This window comes from Eschscholzia californica, unplaced genomic scaffold (assembly GCF_041429995.1).
Source record: "Eschscholzia californica isolate CP2 unplaced genomic scaffold, dmEscCali1.0.p SCAF_2, whole genome shotgun sequence".
Taxonomy (NCBI): Eukaryota; Viridiplantae; Streptophyta; class Magnoliopsida; order Ranunculales; family Papaveraceae; genus Eschscholzia; species Eschscholzia californica.
In genome coordinates, this window is record NW_028238309.1 from 10,694,069 (window position 1) to 10,717,031 (window position 22,963).

The 22,963-nt window shown below is 35.3% G+C and overlaps 2 protein-coding genes and 1 long non-coding RNA gene across 3 annotated transcripts; 1 reads left to right on the forward strand and 2 right to left on the reverse strand.

The window, feature by feature from the left end:
* The first annotated feature begins 8,536 nt into the window (after nt 1-8,536).
* Nucleotides 8,537-11,016, forward strand: LOC147556151 (CBL-interacting protein kinase 5-like). The gene has a single exon (XM_086663924.1). The coding sequence runs from the start codon at nt 9,036-9,038 to the stop codon at nt 10,809-10,811; it is 1,776 nt and encodes a 591-aa protein (XP_086520050.1). The 5' UTR covers nt 8,537-9,035; the 3' UTR covers nt 10,812-11,016.
* Nucleotides 11,017-13,550: 2,534 nt separating this feature from the next.
* On the reverse strand, nt 13,551-14,190 carry LOC147556152 (uncharacterized). Its single transcript, XR_015235185.1, has 2 exons — nt 14,010-14,190; nt 13,551-13,848 (listed from the first exon to the last, which is right to left on the reverse strand). It is a non-coding gene; the product is annotated as an uncharacterized LOC147556152 (long non-coding RNA).
* A 4,828-nt stretch (nt 14,191-19,018) lies between these two features.
* On the reverse strand, nt 19,019-20,860 carry LOC147556153 (CBL-interacting serine/threonine-protein kinase 12-like). The gene has a single exon (XM_086663925.1). The coding sequence runs from the start codon at nt 20,682-20,684 to the stop codon at nt 19,278-19,280; it is 1,407 nt and encodes a 468-aa protein (XP_086520051.1). The 5' UTR covers nt 20,685-20,860; the 3' UTR covers nt 19,019-19,277.
* Nucleotides 20,861-22,963: the final 2,103 nt, after the last annotated feature.

Below are 22,963 nucleotides of genomic sequence, written 5' to 3' on the forward strand. Positions count from 1 at the left end.
TCGCCGGGGCTAGGTCTGTTCATCACGAACAGACCAGATCAGGGTCTGTCCGTGATGAACAGAGGTCTGCTCATCACGAACAGACCACGATCTGGTCTGTTCGTGATGAACAGACCAGATCTGGGTCTGTTCATCACGGACAGATCCAGATCTGGGTCTGTTCATCACGAACAGACCCTGATCTGGTCTGTTCGTGATGAACAGACCTAGCTCCGGCGAAGGTTTCCCTTCGCCGGAGCTTAGAGAGAGAGAGAGGTGAGAGAATTTTTTTTTTTTTTTTTTTTTTTTTTTTAGAGAGAGAGAGAAAAAAAAAAGTTTGAAGGTCGCCGGCCGAAAATTTGGCCGGCTGGCGACCCTGCCGGTGAAGACGATGATGTGGCTGGTTTAACGAGGTGGCAGAGAGAGAAAACATGTTGGAGGAGAGAGAAAAGAAATGGAAGAGAGAGAGTAACGGTGTTATAACGGAAGGGGGCCATATGGGTATTTCTTGTAAAGTAGGGGGCCAGGCAGGAAGCTGGTCACAAAGTAGGGGGCCATTAGGGAAATAACCCTACTAATTTTTGGTTTACACAATAGAAAAGGTCCAAGTGACTGCATTCAAAGGCCTGGGTACAATCAGAAAGATGACCCATAACTTGGACGTTTTATGGGCGCCCAGTACTTTAGAGCTTTAGGGTGTCACAAGATATACCGTGGTGTCTATGTTATTTCTGAAATAAGCAAACCCTAAAGAGAATTTGCAGTTTTTACTAAGGGCTAATTCTTGATTAGCCCTCTATATTTGACCAACTTCAATTTTGAGCCTGTTTTCAACCATTGTTTTAAGCCTTTCATTTTTTATTCTCAAGTTTACCCATTTCTCTCTTCCTCTTTCCTCTCTCTATTTCTCTCTAATTCCTTCTTGCTTTTCTCTTTATCATTGAATCCTCCATCAGCTGAGTTTTGAACAAAATACACCGAAGAAATAGTGAACTTAGGAAGTTGAATTTCCTCTAAAAACAAACTAATAAAGATGAACATGTCAATTCAAGTTAACACATATTAACTCATCTCTTCTCAATTCTCCTCTCCATAATCTTTATTCTAGAGAAATTGATAAAACTTATACATATACTTTGTGTATCTAAGTTGGTATAAGATTATAACAAATTTGTAAGATTTGGAAATAGTTGAGGCGATTTTAATTTGTTATCGTCTTTCAGAAAATAATCAAGAAAAAAAATGAAACTTGTGATTGAACCCCTTGTGTTCATACTTATTTCAATAAAGTTGAACAAAAAATTTATCGATATAACTTCAAAATATTGCTCTAGGTATACATCTCAATTTTATATAAATTAAGATAAGAGAAATAAGAGAGAAAATTTTGTCCCTTCAATAAAAAAAAATAGAAATAAATGGGGTTCTTTTTAGTTGTTCGATTGAAAATCTGTAAATCTAAAATTACTAATTCATGACATTTTCTGTTATCGTAGAAGTGGTCTAGAGCATTATAAGAAAAATACTCAGAAAACAAACTTATAGAAGTGTGCGGAGTTGGTGAATGAACGGATTACATGTGTAAAGGATTTAGAGGTAATTTTATGATGAAACCAAACAAATTTTAGAAATCTAAAATGTATAGAGTTAGAGACTTTTATTAATTTTTAAGAGTAATAAGCTCCAAATATGACAGCATTAAATTAAAGGGGATACAAATAAAGGTCATATAAACTGAAAGGTTACACATAATAGGGTTAAAGACGACTTTAGTTAGAGCTCAGAGTTGACCCGCAAGGATGAAGAAGGATTATAACTTTACAAAGGGGAGGGTTAGATTGAAGTTTTCAGTCATTTTAACTTTAATAGGGTTGACTATTTATATAATTGTCGAGTTACATCCACCTAATGAATTTAGAGGTAACTTTAAATAATTCTGTCTATACTCCTCCGTAAATAAAATATTTCAATAAAATCGCAAGTCTTTACCGAATTTTTTTAATATACACCAATTAATTGGATGGACTTGACGTGCACCCAACTCACGTCATGTACATGGCTACCTCGGCCATGTTAAGATTGGTTGGTCATAAGTCCTTCCTCTCGATCCTAAGGTGAGATTATAATAGCATAACTTGTTGGCCGACGACGTGAGATGTTTAGTGTTGTCCCCAAAAAAGGCGTAAAAGGATATGACATAAACTTCGAATCCAAATAGTTGAGTCATCATGTAGATTTAAAAACAAACAATATAGTTTAGACCCTACAACGCTGATATATACCTTCTTGGGTCACTCCACTAAGGCTTTAAAATAAAACAAAAAATATTTTCGATATATACCTTCTTGGGTCACTCCCTTTCCGTTTTAAATTAATACAAAGAATATTTTTATCTGTTCACCTTGTAGAAATAAGAAAGAGCAAAATACACTTTTTCTTATTGGCTAAATAGATGAGGTGGTGCAGGAGGGAGCGACCAAAGCGGGTCCTTTATCATTTTTCTTAAGACCAGCGCTTTGGGGAAAGCTAAATAGTTTTCGAGGTGTGAAATTTTAAAGGAAATATGCAAAATTTTAAAAAGTTTCCGGGGAAACATATTTTATGGGGAATATGGTTCAAAATAAAAAAAATCTCCACCTCACCTCTCTCTCTCTTCTCCGACTAGGTCGCCGGCCAGAAAATTTTCCGGCCGGCTACCATTAAAAAAAAAAAAAGTTCACTCTCTCTCTCTAGAAACTCCGGCGAAGGGGGATCTGGTCTATTCTTCAACAGACCGGAACTCCGGCGAAGGGAAACCCCTTCGCCGGAGTTTCTAGAGAGAGAAAGTGAGTGAATTTTTTTTTTCATGGTCGCCGGCCGGAGACCTAATCGGAGAAGAGAGAGAGAGAGAGAATGGTAGGGAGAGAGAAGATGAGGTGGAGAGAGAAGATGAGATGGAGAGAAAGAGAGAGGTAAGGTGGGGGGTTTTTTATTTTTTCCTCTAACAACTTACAAAATAAAACTGTCAAACAAAATTGACCAATTTTTGACCAAGTCTTCACACCCCGAAAACTATTTAGCTTTCCCCAAAACGCTGGCCTTTTCTTAAAGCCTACATCACAAAGTATGTGAAGCATTTGTCTCTTTCTTAATAGGAGAATTTCATATCTTCAAAGAATCAAATAATTTTTGGGTTCGTGGGCAATAAGCCCAGAATAAAATAAAAATAAAAAATTTAAGACCCAAATTTTGATAAAAATAGGTAATAAGTCCATTTTCTTAACTTTGATTTTTTCCTAATGTAAACACAAAAATGCATAGGTAATGTATTTATTGATTACTAAATGTGTAGGTACGTGTAGGAATTGATTTATCTTTTACTAACAAAAACTAAGTTCCATGAAAAAATATCTACACCTCCATGCATTTTTGTATTTGCATTAGGAAAATCAAGGATTCGAAAAAATGGATTTGTTACCTATTTTTATTTAAGTTTCGGCCTTTGGTGCAACTATAAGGTCCAATTTTTAGGTCTTAGACCAAAATTTTACTCTTGTAAAAGAAGAGGAAAAAAAAAATAGAATAGGCGACGGTAAGAGTGACCGTCGTTGTTGGTGAAATGCAGTTGTTTATGTTGTTCTTACTACAACAAGAACGGAGACAGCGGGACCATTGTTGTTTCTTTGAAGAAAACAATAACATTCGGCCAAAACATCACAAAAGTTGGTGTGTCGGTAAGTGACGTACCATAAAAAAATAGGTTGGTTAGTTTGTTTGCAGAGAGAGACCGTAAGGTCCTTCTAAAAGGTACGTAAGTCTAGTTTGGACATCGTATGTCTTGAAACCGAGAAGTATGTCAACCCCACGAATCAAATGTTGGAATCTGACCCAAAAACACTAAGCACGGTTTTTTGTGCATACTTGAGTGAGTTCCACTCGTCAAAATAGCTGGAGACATGTACCGTTGCATTCGTTTCTTCCGGGGCTTAAATTTTGACTAAATATTTTCATAAAACATTTTCCTTATGAATGAGATATTAACATTAGAAATTTGAGTACTAACATTGGACATGTGAGTTAATTAAAGTTAGTCCCACATCTAGTACTAAAACAAAAGTGTGAAGGCTTATAAGCAACTACTCACTCACACTAGGTTTTGATGGGAGAATTTTTATAATGTTTTGCGTGATTTGCACCACGCAAATTACGGACTTGTGTGGGCAAATGGGTGCTTTAGAGGCACACTTTGCACGTGAGCCTCGTCATTAGGAGCGTTGGAGTCTCTCATTTTGGTATTCTACATGCAATTCGACAGACGAGATCTTTTCTCACCTGTTTGTAAAGATTCTTCCCGTGGTGATCAATAAATCACAATCCGACAGACTAAAATAGCCCCTTGATTGGCCAAAACCCATTGGACTGAACAGTCATTGCGACTGTTGATCTACCAGCCATGGTGACTAATCTTAATCTATAAATAAAATTCTTAACTTCGACTAAAAAATTCATTTTGAAGTAACAAGTATTCAGAGAAAAGAATCAATACAAATTCATATTCTTGCAAGAGTTCGCCCAATTTTCAATAAAAAAAAAGGTAAGAAAATTATATCCTGGGAGGCAAATTGCATTAATGTTGGTTCGAAATAAGTGCGACTATTGTCTAAAGGAAAGAGCGACCCACTCTCCTTTGTCTTTTATTAAATTCAATTATTTGTGAAGTTAATTCTGTTCGATTGTAATTTATTTCTTGTTTATCATTATTCCAGAACGCTAAGAAATAGTAGTCATAATTCTGACTTTATGTCATCAGTCGTGACTAACAATCTTAAGCCAATATTTTCCTACAAGTTTCGGTTATTGTTGTGTATTTTTTGTGATCAGAAAGAAAGATATTGATGTCATCAAACATTAATGAATCCATCCGAGTCACTGCGTCTGGTTCTTCAACTCATGTAGAAAATCAGAAAAATTTAAGGGGAACAATTTCAAACATTAGCAGCAAAAAATGTTGTTTTATTTAACAACAATAAGACTTGTCAAATATTCATCAAACCCAAAACCAGTGTTGATCGAGAATCAAGATGATCAACGTGTGTCAGCGATAGATGCACGGAAGCATAGAGACTTTCTGTGTAAGAACTATATTCTGAATGTCTTAGATGATAGTCTCTATAATGTATATTGTGTTTTTGAGACATCGGAACCTTGCTGATGTCAAAAAATGGATTTTCGTTTGATCAGCATGAAATATGGAGTTGATGCATGACAGCCTCCGTTATGTTCGAATCTTCCGTTATGTTGGGGATTGATTAGCTCTGTGATCCTGCTTTCAGCTCTACTTCTCTTTGTTCCAGCTTCTGGTTCCTGTTCCTCGCTCCTTTCTCCTGCTCCTTGCACCTCACTTCTGCTCCCTGCTCCATTTCTTTGCTCATGTTCGTCTGTCCCCGAGGGGGGAAAACCTGCAAAGGGTTCGAAAACCGCTCCGACCTTCAAGCCAGTCAGGGTGCTCTTTGCAGTAAAAAATGAATATTGATTGATCCTTTTGGGGGGCGAGTTATGAGAACTCTGAGTTTCTTGTGATCTTTTTTAGGGTAAAGAGATCGTGTCCTGTGAAGGACGATGTGGGGGACCTTTTATAGGCGATGTTAGGCCGACTGTGATTAGTGGCGGTTGTCGTCAAACCGAAGGGGAAGTTTCCTCTTTTGAGTATCTAGGGTTTCTCTCAGAGTCTATCCCGGATCTTTGATCAGTGGAAGTTCTTAAGTTCAAGGATTCTCCGTAGATTTCTTGCCAGTGTGATAGACTCTAAAGGAGAAGTTTCCTCCAGATACGTGGAGTCCAAACTGGCTTAAACACTTCGAGATGTGTGGCCGACTGAAATCTTTCTAGAAGTTTCGGGATTAAGTCGGTAGGTCGCTTGGCGTTGCTGCCTCCCCAGTTCTGGGCGAAAGACACTGGTCGAACCTGTGTGGACCCCCTTACTCCTTTGAAGACCTCAGGGTTGATCTATCCATGCCAAGGGCGTTTTGCAGAGCTGGTTTCTTCTGGCCGACCTCCCAGTTAGGGGAATATTCGGTGGACCATCAGGGGTTCAGCGGTCCTGCTGCCTTAAACCGGGTTGACCCAGTAGACTTCAGGTATGATCTTGACTCTTCATGCGTTAGTCAACGTCTGAACATTTTATGCATCATCATAACTGTGGGAGACCTTAGCCAACAAGTATAAAGTCGAGACTGCAGATATGAAAAAATTCGTTGTAGGTAAATTCTTGGACTTCAAAATGACTGATTCGAAACCAGTCGTAATGCAAGTTGAAGAATTTCATATAGTTCAGACAAGAGAAAAAAAACACTTCATTACTTTCAATGACGATAGTACTATATACTGTTACGTCTACTTATTAAAAAGCAAAGACGAAGCAGTAAATAACTTTGAAGTATACAAAAATGAAGTAAAATTCAACTAAATAAGAAAATTAAAATGTTGAGAAGTGATAGAGGTGGAGAATACGAATCTTCGTTTGTTGAACTTTGCGTAAAAATGGCATAATTCATCAAACAACAGCACCTTACACACTCACTAATTAGAATCTCAATTATTAATTCCCTACAACCAAGTCCTTATTTCACTTGCCACCGATGTACAAACCCAAACCGACATCTGTTTTTTGCTTCATCAATATCTAAATTGTTCGAACAAAAACTCTATTAACATGACAATAAAAGAATAGAGAATGAACAATCGTGAGGGTGACTCTTCGACAACTATATAGACAATTACCAAAAGAGATAAAAAGATACTAAGATCAAAAGGAGGGGATGGACGCCGAAATTTTTGATTAACGATAGAGACACTAGATAAGGGAGAAAGCGAGAGAGGGAGAGATACACAAATCCCGTTGGAAAAGAGCCCCTTCGCCGCAGGCAGCAGAAAAATTGAGAAATTCCCTCTTTTTAACTCTTCATCGCGTTATATCTCTCTATTGCCGACAGAGGAAAACCTTCTATTGACAACAATCTTTTTATTTTTTATATATTTTCTTTTGTGTTGCGTGTCCTAATAATGCGTGCACACAAAAAAAAAATCTCTCATTTTTCCAATGAGATGGTTATAAATGAGTGAGTTTGTAATTTTGGTAGTGTATATATAACTTTGCGTTTCACTTTTAACTCATCGCTCTTAGTATAATTCTTTTTCGGCATAAGGTCCTCTTATATATTGTCACTAAAACTTGCCCCCACAACAAATAATTTCTGGCCTCAGTCACTGAACTGAGGAAAAAACCCTAGTTCACTGGTTTCCATCTACCCTCAAGCCCAAACTCCATTTGTTGTTAGTATTGAACATATTAAAGATAGTAAAGGATACTATCGTTTTCAAATATCCAAATTATTAAAGAAACCGTTTAAGCAACTTATTAAGATATTGTCTGAACATTAGCAAACCACTCTTCAGTCGACAAAGGTTAGTATCGCTAATAGAACCATCCCTACTTTGTGAAATTTGTTTTACACTTCACTTACACCAAGAGTAAGAAGGGTCTCTCTTGCTCTTCCAAGACCTCAGGCAGGGGCGGATCTATGTGGAGACCAGGCTGGGCAGTTGCCCGGCCTGGTCTCCACATATGTAACACAAGCTTCCACTAATTTCAACAGCTCATCTTAGTTCTTGTGGTTGACATTGTACATTTCCAACCCAAAGACCCAGGTTCAAACCCCTCTCCTTGCTTCAAGCTCTTTCTTTTTTGCATTTTTGTTTCAAAGCTAAAATAAGTTTCCAATAGCTAGAGAAAGTCTTGTTTTTTGCTTGGGTATACTCTCGAGCTATGTAATTTTTTCGACTTCAAGTGTTATTGAATAATTATAACACGAAGACCTTAGATTAAAGTTTATATGGTTTTTTTTGTTCTATAAGATGTAAAATAATTGATAAAGATATATTGATGTTTTGGTACTCAATTGAGTTATCCAATGTTACGTTAATTTGCAAATTTAAGTCAAAAGATCACTTCCATTGTTTTATTTAGATTATTAAGATAAAGGTAAAACTCGTGATTGAAAGGATGTTCTTAAAAAAATTGTCTTGTGGTGTATCTTGTAAAACCATACGTATTATATGTAGAAGATTACTTCATAGAGACTTTAGACTTGCCCTGCCTAATATGAAATCCTGGTTCCGCTCCTGACCTCAAGAGTCAATTAGTGTTATAAAAAAGATGAGTGGATCAAATTCCTCACTTCAAATTTTTGGTATTCAATCTACCAAATTTTTGTGGGCGTGCATCAACATGGTTAGAACAATTCAAAGTATTTTATTACCTTATCCAGACACCTTGGCAAATTAAGAAATAATTAATCAAAGTACTCTTATGAGTTTCCTACAAATTAGAAATAAAATTTTTTAATGGAATTTAGATATTACAATTTTTTTTTTTTTGCAAAAAGTAGGATCTGACTCATCAAATTGAAAAACTATGATCATCATTTTTATAAATAAAGAACTATTTTTGACTTTATCCAAAAAAAATTAGTGACTTGGGGGCCACTAATAAGTTTAGTTCAACAGAAAAATTAGATCTAAAAACTTCATTTTCATTCTTTTTTGTAATATTGACTTCACAATAGGATATCCTATAAACAACCCACAAATCAAATTATCTTTACAACAAGTTTTCTAACAAATGTGGTGTACCCAAAATCAAAAAATTATGGATAAAATGTAATGAAGTAATAGTAAAGATTTCTAAAAACATAAAAAAGAAATGTATTTTAAAAAATGTCAATTTTATTTAATTTATAATATTGTTTTAACTAATTTTTCTCTCTTCGCCAATTTTTTAAATAATTATCCAAACAAAAATGGAACTTTTCGCGCATCTAAAATTCCAAATAATCATTCGAAACAATTTTATAATAAAAAAGAAAAGAAGAAAATGTCATCCCATTTTTCCTATAAAATTTGCGAAGTTCTTAGTTGTTCATCATCAAATTGCTTGGTAATAATCTATCGGAGAAGTTTATTATTTTTCATATATTGTTTGATCATTGTTTAATGATCATGGATATGAAGATTGAGGAATGATCTTTTCATGTTTTCTTGAAAATAGCTGTGAAAATAAACAGCTAGAATTCTTCATCATCACAAACTTTTTACTATATTTATCAAATCTTTTCTCCCTATTAAGAGATCTTGATTTTTTGTTAAACTTGAAACAATCACTAAAACTGATATCAACTTTGTCTTCATTAAACCAGCAACTAAAGCAAAGTTTAAACTCACCATTTTTCCTTTTGATTCTTTCCTACTTCCTTGGAGTTCATCTCAGATCAGATGAAGATGAGAAGAACTTAAGAGGAAGTAGCAGAACCAGTCGGATAATCCGAGATTTTTCTGTCTGGATCTGCTTAAAAGGAGGAGGATTAATGGAGAAGAAAGGGATGATAGTGTTGCAGAAGTATGAACTTGATGGTTTACTCGGGCAAGGGACTTTCGCGAAAGTCTATCATGCCAAAAACCTGAAAACAGATCAAAGTGTAGCAATTAAAATTATCAACAAGGAGAAAATTTTAAAGATCGGTTTGATCGATCAGATCAAACGTGAGATATCTGTTATGAGACGAATCAGACATCCGAACGTTGTTGAGCTCTATGAAGTCATGGCTAGCAAGACAAAGATCTATTTCGTCATGGAATATGCGAAAGGAGGAGAACTTTTCGCTAAAGTTGCTAAAGGAAGGTTGAAGGAAGATGTGGCTCGAAAGTATTTCCAACAACTGATTGCTGCTATTGACTTCTGCCATAGCCGAGGAGTTTACCACCGAGATCTTAAACCAGAGAATCTCCTTGTCGACGAGGAGGGGAATCTTAAGGTTTCGGATTTTGGGTTAAGTGCTTTATATGATTCGAAGAGACAAGATGGTCTTCTCCATACTACATGTGGAACCCCGGCTTACGTAGCGCCAGAAGTCATCAGTAAGAAAGGTTATGATGGAGCGAAAGCTGACATATGGTCATGTGGTGTTGTTCTCTATGTTCTTATGGCAGGTTATCTACCTTTCAATCACCCAAATCTCATGGAGATGTATAGAAAGATCAAAAAGGGAACTTTCAGGTCCCCGTTATGGTTTTCACTTGACATTAAAAAGCTTCTCAATAGGATTCTTGATACAAACCCAAGTACAAGAATTACGATCGAGAAAATCATGGTACATCCGTGGTATATCAAAGGACTCAAACCAGTTGAGAATCGTGAACAAGATAAAGAAGAACCAGCAATCACCTCAGCGGATGTTCGAGTCACATTTATGCCGAGTCCAGAGATTAAGGTAGTTGAGGCCTCAAGCTCCGTAAAACCTGCTCCTTTAAATGCTTTCGATATCATATCTCATTCTCAAGGATTCAATCTATCAGGATTGTTTGAGAAAGAGAATGAGAAAAAGGCTGAAACAAGGTTCACGACAACACAAACACCATCAACAATTGTATCAAATTTGGAGAAACTTGCAGAAACAGAGAGATTTCAAGTACAGAAGAAGGATGGGCTAGTAACGTTGCAAGGAAGCAAAGAAGGAAGAAAGGGTCAACTGTCCATAGATGCAGAGATCTTCGAGGTTACACCTTCACTTCATATGGTACAAGTGAAGAAAAAGAATGGAGATACCTTGGAATATGAGAAATTCTATAACCAAGATTTGAAACCTTCCCTGAAAGACATTGCATGGGCTTGGCAGGGAAAAGAGCAGCAGCAACAACAACAGCAACAACAGCAGCAGCAGCAGCAGCAGGTCCTGCGTCAGCTCCCGCCCCTCCCCTCCCAGCCGCAAAAGCAGAAGGGGAAACAGCAGCTACTATAACCTGCATAGTTTGAATTTTTCTTTTTTCAACTTGTTTGTGTTTTTCACATTTGAGGTTTTCCAGTACTATTCTAGTCCTATCTTAATTTTGGGTATCCGTGATTAAGGGTTTTTTCACTGTTTGTCTAGAATATTCATTATATTGTAATATTCTTCTAAATACAGATACTAATAAAATGTACAGCTGTTGGTTCACATATAAAAAGTTCGGAAAATCAACGAGGACAGTGTACGACTTTTACGTGATGAGATATAAATTTGACAGGAAATACGAATATATATTTATATATGCTGTTTTAAGATAAACTACCAAAGACTCAATGAAATGCAAGACTTCACAAATACATGTGAATAACATGGACTGCAAGAAAGTAGACAAAAAGGGTCATGTGGATAGAAACTGAAATATACAATTTACTGATCATCCAATACAAAATTAAATGTCACTCAAAACTAAAGTTTCTACTAAACCATATCGAACAAATTTATAAGTGTAAGCTTCGAATGTGTAAAAAGGATCTCGCCGACCATTATTGTGTGAGATAAACATAGTCATTGTCAATGACAACTAGAGCCTTCCAAATTCTACCGAGTATTAGGTTTGGATAGGACAAGAGATAATTGAAAATATAGGAAGCTGGGCTTGAAATATAGGAAATTGGGCTGAAGAACAAATTTCCAGTGGGTCTTGGTTAAAATAATTTGTCAATATTAATCTAGGCTATGTGCAGACCAAACCTGTGAAAACTATGTGCAGACCAAGCCTAAAGGGTGCAAACCTTACAATATTTTTGAATGATTTGAATTAATGTTGAAAACGAAAAGTTATACAAGATCCTACAACTAATGCGCTCTAGAACAAACGCAGGATTGGCATCTGGCGATACAAAAAGCTATAATGTTGTTATTAGAACTTCCTAGTTTACAGTGAAGTCCATATAAAACCTAAATTTGACCCAGTTATCCCCCCTACTACAACTATATTAAATGTTCCGAATAACTTCTATGACTCCATTTGCCGTTACTGATTTCACTTTGAATGTGCGAACCTTACACAGGGAGCTGAAGCTGAAAAAGATTTATAGATCCTTTTTGACAAAAGTTATTTTGGACTAAAGAGTCTTGGCCATTTTTTTGATTGAAATTATAATTTCTGATTCAGAACACTGCGAGTAATAGCCTACAGAAAAATTCACACCATAAAAATCAAACTTCAGAAAAAATATGTAATAAAGCACAAACGTTGGTGGTATAGAACGGAAAGGGAGCAAATGAAATTTATAACATACAGAGTGTGGTTAAAGCCATTTGATAACCTCCAATAAATGTTAGGTCTTGAAATCTAGAATATTTAAATTTACAGTGCACAAGATGTGAGAATAGTCCCACATGGGAGAAGGGGTAACTAGCAACCAAGAATATAATGTATAGGTGATCTCCACTCATTGCCAAATGGTTTTGAGTTGGATGACCACAAACTTAACATGGTATCAGAGCTAGGCCCACACGTGATAGGCTTAAAAGCCACACGTGCTCCACGTCACCCGAAAAAACACGTGTTAGGGTAACCTCGCCACACATGAGGGGGTGTGTGAGAATAGTCCCACATGGGAGAAGGGGTAACTAGCAACCAAGAATAGAACGTATAGGTGATCTCCACTCATTGCCAATTGGTTTTGAGTTGGATGACCACAAACTTAACACAAGAGAGCAGTATTCCTTGTCATGTACATCATTTTCATATCGTTCCGTTACGAGCTATGACACAGAACTGGGTTTAAGAACTTATGGATCTGTCAATAGGAACGATAGTGATCGTAGGAAGATTGGACATACAAAAAAAATGAGGGATTACCAAGTTAGGAGACGTGAATATGATCTTGATAATTGCACTTCACAATGAAAACAAACTAGAATGCCTACTCATGTGGCCAAAGAAGACCAAACCGCGAGTTTAACACCACATGTTGGTTAAGACGATCAATAAGGAAACTTAGAAGCTAACTAAAAGCATATAATGACATTATGGCGGATAAATGTCAATTTTATTACAATCCTGTTTTGATTCCTAATGCCGAACACGAAATATCTGTTATAAAGATGTGATAGTCATATTAAAGTGCTCAATCTGTTACTAACCGACAAAACAACCACAAATAAGGTAATCAGAATATGTGTGGTTTCGCTGAAAAGCGAGGCAGACCGGAGGAGTCTGAACTTAGGGCGGTGGCAGGGTATAGCTGCGGGAGACGGGAAACCCACAAAATTAGTATCCATATATATAACATAGTTCTCTGAATGACCATTGAATTTTGTCTAGGCCATCAAGAAGGTAAAATCATAATGTGGAAGGCGTCGTGTCAAAGGTGCCATCTTTGAAAACTCAGATGAGAAGCGCAATCACAATAGATACTCACCGACTCATCTTAATCCAATCACTACTAAATACTAACATTCTTCTCGATTTCAAAGTTTTTAGAACTAGATATTACCTAATAAATTCGGTTTCCAAACTTCAAACTACCACTAAGGTGAGATCTAGTCTTATACAATCAGAATTCATTCTCATACGTCAACACTTGCTTGCCCAAGTGGTTGAAAGTGTTGACCTAAACTCCAAAACCCTGGAGGTCCCAGGTTCGATTCGTGCTTATCACATCTTCATGATGTATTAATGCCTTCTAACGACTAACACAGATCATAGTAGATTTCTAAAAAAATAAAAATTCATACTCATACTAAGCTGAATTTAAGAATCTCTCACTTTCTAAGTTTAAGAACATAAGTATGTGTTACTACCCAAGATTCATAACTCAAACCAAAAAACAAGAATTGTGGGCAATGAACTGAAACCTTGAAAGGAATTTGACTACAAAAGGAAAAAAAAAAATCAAAACCCTAAAACTAGAAATTTATTAAATTATCTTTTTTACCATATTTCCTAACTGATGCTTCTCAACAATTTCCTCTGCAGCGTGTTGGGTTGACTTTTTGCGCTCAAAATCACGCCAGAGATTAATGGCAGTAGTACAGACGACTGTGATCAATACCCAGAGAGAGAAAACAAAATTTTCCATTAGTTAAGAGATAGAAGAAGTATCAATCAATAACAGAATTTAAAAGAAGGTAGAAGAAATGATCGATGAAGAATTCAAGAGAAGAAAATGGAGAAGAGAAAAGGGTTATCGGGGATGATACCTCCGGCGCCTAAGAAAGAGATTAATCTGATGACTTTCGACCCTGCGGCTTGTTCTCCCGCCATCTCTTCTGTTTTGCTCTGCTCTTTTACTTCTCACTCAGATTCTACCCGCCATGAGAGTGAGTACGTTTACAACCGTGCTATCTCACACCCACTTCAGCACCAACTCTAACCGTACTTAGTGGACGCGGCTGTGTGGACCTGGAAATGGTCCCGCTCACAGTCGGGTTTGCACGGCACGGCACGGCACGGCACGGCTCGTTAGAGGTCCTACGTTGCCAACCCTCCACAGGTTGAACAGGGTGTGCCGGTGTGGGTAGGGTGGGTTTTAACGGCGCTGTTAAAACTTAAAAGCACCTCCCAAAACAGCTATATGCGGACAGGGCTACTAAGAGGCGGTCCAAAACTTTGAAATTCTATAGGCGTCGGGTTATTTCAAAGTCAAAGCACCTAGCCCCCTAGTGGTTCTTCCTTAACGCGTTTACTCACCCTTCATTCTCTTATGCAATTTTCTCTCTATAACCGAACTCTTCTTCTTTCTAAATCTCTCTTACTCATCTTCTTTCTCAATTCTATCGTAACTTTTTTTTTCTTTTGATGAAAAAAATTCTCTTGTAACTATACCTCTCTTGCTCTCATTCTCACATATCTCACCACCTAATACCTATTTACCTGAAGAAAATGATCAAAAAAGAGGGGAAAACATCCTACATTTGCTTGTGTGAAACTTGATATTTTAGATAATATTTTTTTCAAAGAGAAAAAAAGAAAATTTTTCAAAAACTTGTAGAAGCGATTCTCATTGCCAACATAAAGTTCAGTTCGACTAGCTTAACCCCTCCCCTCGTCACTAATTGGTAATTGAGTTTACCCCCCTCAATGATGGGTAATTGAGCTTACCCTCTTAGACTTACTATTATTCACAAAAACAAAAAAGTTGTGTTTGGCGTACGTGAAATCATTGTGACTACCAAGAGCAATTATTCTTCAATATGATTCCTAAGAGAGATTTCACCTTACTTTATTGTTTGATTTGGTCGGGAATATGATTAGTAAAGATTGATTTTGTTTATATATTATTTAATTTTACGATTTTATTACCACATGCCAAACATGTCCTTATTAGTTTTGACAAAAAGAAAACAAAATTCAAGGAGGTAAGTCCAATAACTCATTACTAAAGGGGATAAACTCTTTTTTTTTTTTTTTTGTTGAACTCTAAAGGGGATAAACTCAATCATCCATTAATTTTGAGAGGGTAAGCTCAAAAAAACCAATAATAGTACGAAAGAAGTCTAAGAACCTCGTATTGGGGTCATATCCAAGCAAAGCACAACCCCCAAAAAAAAGCTTTAAGTGTAGAAAAATGATAAAGTTCCCTCCCACCTTACTCCCTTGTACACCATCTTGCCTATGTGGCACATAAAAGTAGGGGTGTTCTTAAAAGTTGAAACACTTGCAGGGACTGAAAATGAAAAAACACTCCCTTGTCTAATTCTAATACGGTAGACAAGGGAGTGAGGTGGGGAGTTACCCCATCACGGTTGTTAAGTGTAATGCTTGTATTCAAATATTCACAATAAAAGTCAGAGCAATGTATTTAGATTGAAATCTTGCAAGTATTATTCTTCTTTACTGTTTCTTCCTCATAATTGACCACTTAACTTTATGTGGACCATAAAATCTAGTACTATTAAATAACAAGGGCAAGGTGCTTTTTGGAAGATTACATCACTAATTACATAAAATAGTTTCCACTAAGTAATACTTTTGTTAGTGCTACCAAACCCCAATAAAACAAATCTACATCTGTACATCATTTCCTAAGAAACTTTTTTCAACCAAAGGATATAACCTAATGAATGATTTATATAATTTTATTAAAGCATCCCAACAATTAGAGAAGAAACAATAGGGATGACAACTAAAAAAAAACACGAGAATTTATGTGGTTCAATAAAAATCTCCTGTAAGTAATGTCAGTTGAATTCATTTGGTAGGAAGAATAAGTTTACAAATAATTCACAATTGCTTCTTTTAAGGAGTTATAGAACTCGATGCCTCATTTTCACTTCAAATACAAAAAACATGAGAATTCCGTGATACATTTAAAAGCGCCCTTATAAAATTAGGGCTATACAAACTAAATGGACTGCCTCAAACATTTCATTAGTTGCCCATATTAGAAGCACTTTCTTGATATTAAAAAATAAAAATATCTAAACTTATTTTATTACTAGAGCAAGCCAGTAAAGTGGAAGAAAAAGATATCCTACGAATGATTCTTCTTCTTTGAGTTTATTTAAAGATCCACCATCTCCATATGATCAAGGAAAGATACCCTCCAAAAGATTAACAAATAGTAGTACTCTTTATGGAGCTCAAAAAGATATATAGAAGCAAAACTAGCCCTTCATGTCTCGATCAATTTGAAAATTTTGTAGTGTAAATAATTAACAAGATACACCTAATCTTTCACAGGACAAAACATTAAAATATGTATGTTGTCTTTATTCCCCTCAAAAATTTTAAAAATCATTTTCGTTAACTTTTCTACATGTCTTTCTGATAAAAATATTTTTATAGAAATAACACATTGTCGTTATCCAACCGGTAACTTCGGATCTGTATTGGGCAAAGATTGACGGAGATCAAAAGGGGTGATAGTCGATAATAGGGTCGAAGATAGTTGTTAACTTATATGAATGATGTTATTTATTTCTTGATTTAAGAATTTAATGGTTCTTTGTTAAGTCTCTTCAAATAAACAAATCTTGTCTTAGTTAAATCTAGATATTTTGTAATGGACTTGGTCCTCTCACTCACTAAAGTTAAATAACCTATTAAAGATTCATTTGATACATTAAGAAAAGAAAGAAAGAAAAATCATATCTTTCAGGCTTGATGCTTTAACCCTTTTTCTTTTGCTGTCTATCTTTACTCTAAAGAAAGGCTCTTTAATATGGAGGAGCCTTTTTTTTTTGTTGAACTATTAATATGGAGGAGCCTGATTTATGGATTGAGGTATTTCATCAAGTGATAGTAAGTGTTTGAAACAATATTTTAGTGAAAATGACTAGAGTAAACTACACTCTTAACATAAATACAAAGATTTTTTGAAGGCAGGCTATTGATTGTAATATACTAGAGAAAAGAAAAGAGTCAACTACACTCTTTAACATAAATACAAAGATTTTTTGAAGGTAGGCTATTGATTGTAATATACTAGAGAAAAGAAAAGAGTCATCCAAGTTGCAGCATTAGTAGGAAAATTTTGTCTAGTGCACAGATCAAGAAATTATGGACGATAAGATATATGTTTCTCCCCTTGAGAGACCATAGTTCGGATCTTACCTTCCGTGAGGGAAAGTGTGACTTGTGTCCTAGATTCGGTCTTAAGCATGTCCAGAGCGCTGACATTTCCTCGCCTTTCAAGCTCCATAGAACCAGTTAGAAATCCCCTCCAGAAATATTTGATGGTACTATTGTTAGTCAAACAATTAATTATGGTTAAGTTGGTAACCAAGTACTATCGTATCAAAATGTAATGGTTCGCAAAGACTCTTGTTTTCTTGAGTGACGATAATTACTTTCAATATGTTATATTACACTTGGATAAATTTACGAATAAGATGATTTTTTTAATGAAAGAAATATCTACGATAAAGAAAACTTTCAAAAAAAGAGAATTTACAATACAAAACACCATTAACAAATTGTACTTGTTAATAGAACTTTGGATCCTTCTACCATGTTTCCAAAAAACTATAATTAATTATTAATTCTTTTAAATTTTAACAAATCAAAGTTCAACTTCCTTCCCTTATCATACTTTTTTTCAAAATTTCTAATTCATAAAGAATGGAAATTTTATGGCCTTTCAGGAAGGGCTAAATGCCCCCTATATAATTGTTGTAGGCCCTAGACTAAGCACAAAATTGAGGAGATCCTCTGTGTAATCTACGGGCCAAGCATTTATGTCTGGGCCTTTAGCCCTTCCCAATAGAGCATCCCCAAGAGCTGACACTTACGTCAGGGACAGATCAATCTGTCTTTAAACTACTACTATTACTACTTATGGTTGAAAACAGAGATTTCAGGTTTATGACAGGAAATTGGAAAATGGAATTCCAACCATAAACACACATATTATCCATTCAAATTCTTAAAAGTAAGTTTCCGTGTTTGGCTAGGTTGCCTTATTAATTTCTTGTTGCCCAAATTGCAATTCTTGACATAGACTTATGAAGGAACCCAAAAGAAAACAAACAAACCTAACCACATAATTGCTCAACAAATTTGCACCAACCAATTAGTCTCCCTAAGTTTCATTTTCACATTTTTTTTTCCCTTTGAGGGATTAATTGACTGCCTAGTTATGAGTCAATCTACAATGGTACAATTATACTACATATCAAAATTTTAGGCAAAAGATGATTCTTTTTCAATGGCAACCCAACTCCTAAAAGTCTGAATATTGTCTCGGATTAGCCATCACAGTGTGGCCCATGATGTTGTTCTAGGCCTAAAACTCGCACAAGACCCAAAATGCATCGACATTCTAAGGTACTAGCCTCCTACTTACGTACTACATCCATGTGCCATTGACACGTAGGGTACGTTACATGTGGTGTTTGTTTTTTGAATCTATTATTAAACATTTTCATCTCAACGAAACTATAATGAAGGGGAACTACAAGTGGATTTTGAATTCCAAACCTCAATACTTTTTTATTTTGCATTGGTTAGCGTACTTTTGACACGGACTCAAACAACTTGGAAGGTCGAAACAAAGTTCGAACAACTTGGAAGGTGGAAACCAAGTTCGTGACAATTCGAACAACTTGGAAGGTCGAAACCAAGTTCAAACAACTTGGAAGGTGGAAACCAAGTTCGTGACGACTCCAACCACAGGTTTTTGACTACCTAGTGGATTCTATAACAATCTAGAAACCCAAATGTTGGCAAAAGAAAAGAAAATTGTGAAAATTTCATACAAGTTATGCCATTTGAGAACTAAAAATGGAGCCATGTATTCAACTCTCTTCTAATTCTAATCTAAAAGCTAATACAAATTGTATATAGTAGAAGAAACAAATAAATCAAACCCAAACAAACATAAACAACAAACAAGTTAAAAAAATCAATAAAAAAGAAACATACTGTATTATACAAAAGAACCCCCTCAATTTGAGTTATCAAATTAAAGAACATACTTGATGAGACTTGTTTGATCTTCTCTTTCTCTACTTTCTCCCTCTTCTTGTTTACTCTGAATCTGAAAGAACATATGGGACAGCAGATTGAGCAGCAGCAGAAGCAGCAACAGAAGCAGCAGATTCTTCAGCTGCAAGTCTCTGCAACCCTGGTTTCAATTCCTGCTTACAAAATTCATCATATTCATCTTTATCCCCACCTTTCTTCTTAACTTCAACAACCCTTAATGAAGGAGTTAATTCAAATATCTCAGCTGCAATTGTTAATGGCCCTTTTACACCTTCTCTTGATCCTTCCAAACTAACTCTACAATCTTTTGTTCTAACACTAAAGCTAACAACTTTAGCAATTTCTTCCAATTTCGATATAATATTCGAAACAGGAGCACCTGAAACAAATCTAGCTTCATCCCCTGTTTCTTCAAATAACCCAGATAGATCAAACCCTGGTGAAAATGAAATTATATCAAAAGCATTTAAACTAGCTGGTCTTGGTAATAATCCAGGTACCCTTTTTCTAGGTTGTTCATATTCTGATTCTGATTCTGAATATGATTTCTCAGATGATATTGAATCAATATCAGCTTCTTCCACACTACATAATTGATTATCTTCTATATAAAATTTAACATGTTTAAACCCTTTCTTGAACCATTTATTCTCCATAATCTCTGGAATTGTAATTCTTGTTGCAGGATTTATATCAAGAAGACGAGTTAATAGTCGAATAAGTTCAGGCGAAAACCATCTAGGGCATCGAAATTCACCTCTATATATCTTCTTATACATTGACATAATATTTTGATCATGAAATGGTAGATAACCAGCCATTAAAACAAATAAAACAACACCACAAGACCAAATATCAACTTTAGCAGCATCATACCCTTTTCTACCAAGAACTTCAGGAGCAACATAAGCAGGAGTACCACAAAAAGTATGAAATAATCCATCTTTCATTTGATCTGAAACAGTACTTAATCCAAAATCTGAAACTTTTAGATCCCCATTTTCATCTAATAAAAGATTTTCAGGTTTTAAATCTCTATGATAAACACCTCTAGCATGACAAAATGAAACAGCAGAAATCAATTGTTGAATATATTTTCTAGCTATTTCTTCTTTTAATCTACCTTTAGCTACTTTTTTAAATAACTCACCACCTCTAACGAATTCCATCACGAAATAGATTTTCTTCTTCGTTGCCATTACTTCAAATAATTGAACAATATTTGGATGACGAACTCTTCTTAAAATTGAAATCTCTCTTTTGATATGACCCATTAAACCTCCTTTTAAGATCTTTTCTTTATCAAGAACTTTGATTGCTACTGATTCATTTGTTTTCACATTTCTAGCGTGATAAACTTTTGCAAATGTTCCTTGCCCTAATAATTTCCCGATCTCGTATCTACCAAGAAGATGCGATTGAGTTGTTTCTTTCTTTTTCTCCGCCATATTATTTAGGGTTTCAGAAACTCTCTCTCGAATTCTGATAATCGATTTTAGGGTTTCAAAGAAATCGACAACAAACAAACCCTAGAAAGAGAAAAAAAAGGAGAGATTTTGTTTCTGGTTATGACTTGTGAGTGAGCTGTGAAATTCTCTCTCTCTTTCTAAAAACAGAGAGATAAATATAGAGAGAGAGAAATAACGTTCGGAACGTTATATAAGTTGGAAATTTTGACGGACTATTAACGGCGTTAATTAACGGGAATGAATGGTTATGACGGTTCAGTAAGTACAGATCAGCAATGAGTTAGACCTACAGTTTTTTGCCACGTAGAAAGTTTTATTTTTTGTGCATCTGTAATACGTGAGTATGAACTATTCGTGTCCCGCACGTTAGCTGATATAGTGGCACGCGATGTACTGTATCAAGTAAAGTCAAGTGGCGTTTTGGGTTGAAACATGTGAGTGGTTGGTGTGGAGGAAGAAGAAAGTGAGGTTAGAATAATGAGAGATATGGTTGTCTAACTAGGGTTTTTTTGAAAAAATGAGTGAAAAACCCAAAAATCTAGACCCTAATGAGAAAAAAACCCACTCAAAAATAATAATGTCAAAAAAACCCATTTTTTGAACATTTTTCAAAATGCTCACAACATATGTAATTATATTGTTAACAAGACAATATATTTTTTTCATAATTCCATTGCTACCCTTACATGTTGACAACATATATCATTGTGTTGTTATAAAATGTTGACAATATCTATAATAATATCCCGACTTATTATAAAATGTTGGCGTCATATATAATTATGTTCTTAACAACATATATAATGTATTAGTCAAAATATTATTTGTTCGTTAACGAATTTGTTAAATACAAAGGATAATATGCATAACGTTTTAATTTTTGTAAAAGGCAAATAAAAAAATGCTTTGGTCTTTATATTTATGTCGAAAGCAAAACAAACAAACCAAGAATTGTTCAGAAATGTTCAAAATTGTTTTTGACGTTGATTTAGGCGGAATTTTCATTTTGGAGGGTAAAATTGTATTTTTACCTACTGGGTTTTTTCCTCATTATTATTTAATAGTGGGCCTGATTCTCTTTTACTTCCCCATTTTGGGCCTTATAATTACGGGCCCGGTTTTTTTTTGGTTCAACAAAAAAGGGTTTTGTACTGTTTCTATCCATTGGTGGAAGTAGGGGGTGGAATCAGGGAAGTCTTATAAGTGGGTCAGAGTTTATGAACCTATTCAATTCATGGAAAGAGAGACAGCACAAATTAAATGCAGAGCCCAGCCCTAGGCTTTGGACCTTAATTTCTTTTCTTTTTTTCTTTTTTTTTTTTTTTTTTTTTTTCTGAAAGAGACCTCAAATGTGAGGGGCTTCTGTCAACAGTTGGTAGCCCAAGTGGTTCCAACGTGTTGACATAAATTCTAAAAGTCCTGGAGATCCCAGGTTCGAATCACAGAGAAGGTGAAATCTTTGGTTATTTGATTTAGGATTATGAGGGTATAAATAATATTGTTGGGCTTCAGGTCATTGTCTTGTTGGGCTCTAGGCCCGGTCTTGTTAGTGTTTGAGTGGGCGGTTAGATCGTAGTCGTCTTCCAAAGCAAAAATGTGAGGGGCCTCTCACTAGGTTTTCTAATGGGACACTCAAAATTAAAATTTAGAGTGTCACTTAGGATTTATAGAGATTTTGTTAAAAAATCTTTTCTAATAGGGCACTCTACTTGACACTCTATGAGAGCATCTCCAATAGAAAACTCAAAAAAATCTTTATTTATTCAATATGTGAAGTTCCTATTTAGATTCTCACTCTTAGGTGTTGAAAATAGAGATCCTCAACTTTTTTGTTTCTCTAATACAAATCTCTAAATTTATTTTATTTACTTATGTGGCATAGTTATTTTTGTAAAGAAATAATTAGTTATTTAGAAACTATAGAAAACTCAAATTCTATTAGTTGAAATTTAAATATAGATGAGTTTGACAATTAGAGATATCTCAAGAAGACACTCTAGAAATAGAGCGCCCTCTTGAGATGTCTTTATCCCACTCTCGACACGTCATTTGAGAGATCCAAATAGAGTGTTGCATTGAGAGTTTTTAAGAAAAAAAACTCTAAAAATTATATGTGACACTCAAAGTTTCTAAGATTGAGTGTTGCATTGGAGCATCTCCAATGCAACACTCTGTCAAACACTCTAAAAATCTAGTTGTCAAGTGTCAATAGAGATTCTCTTTCCTAGGTGTCAATATAGAGACACTCTAAATATTTT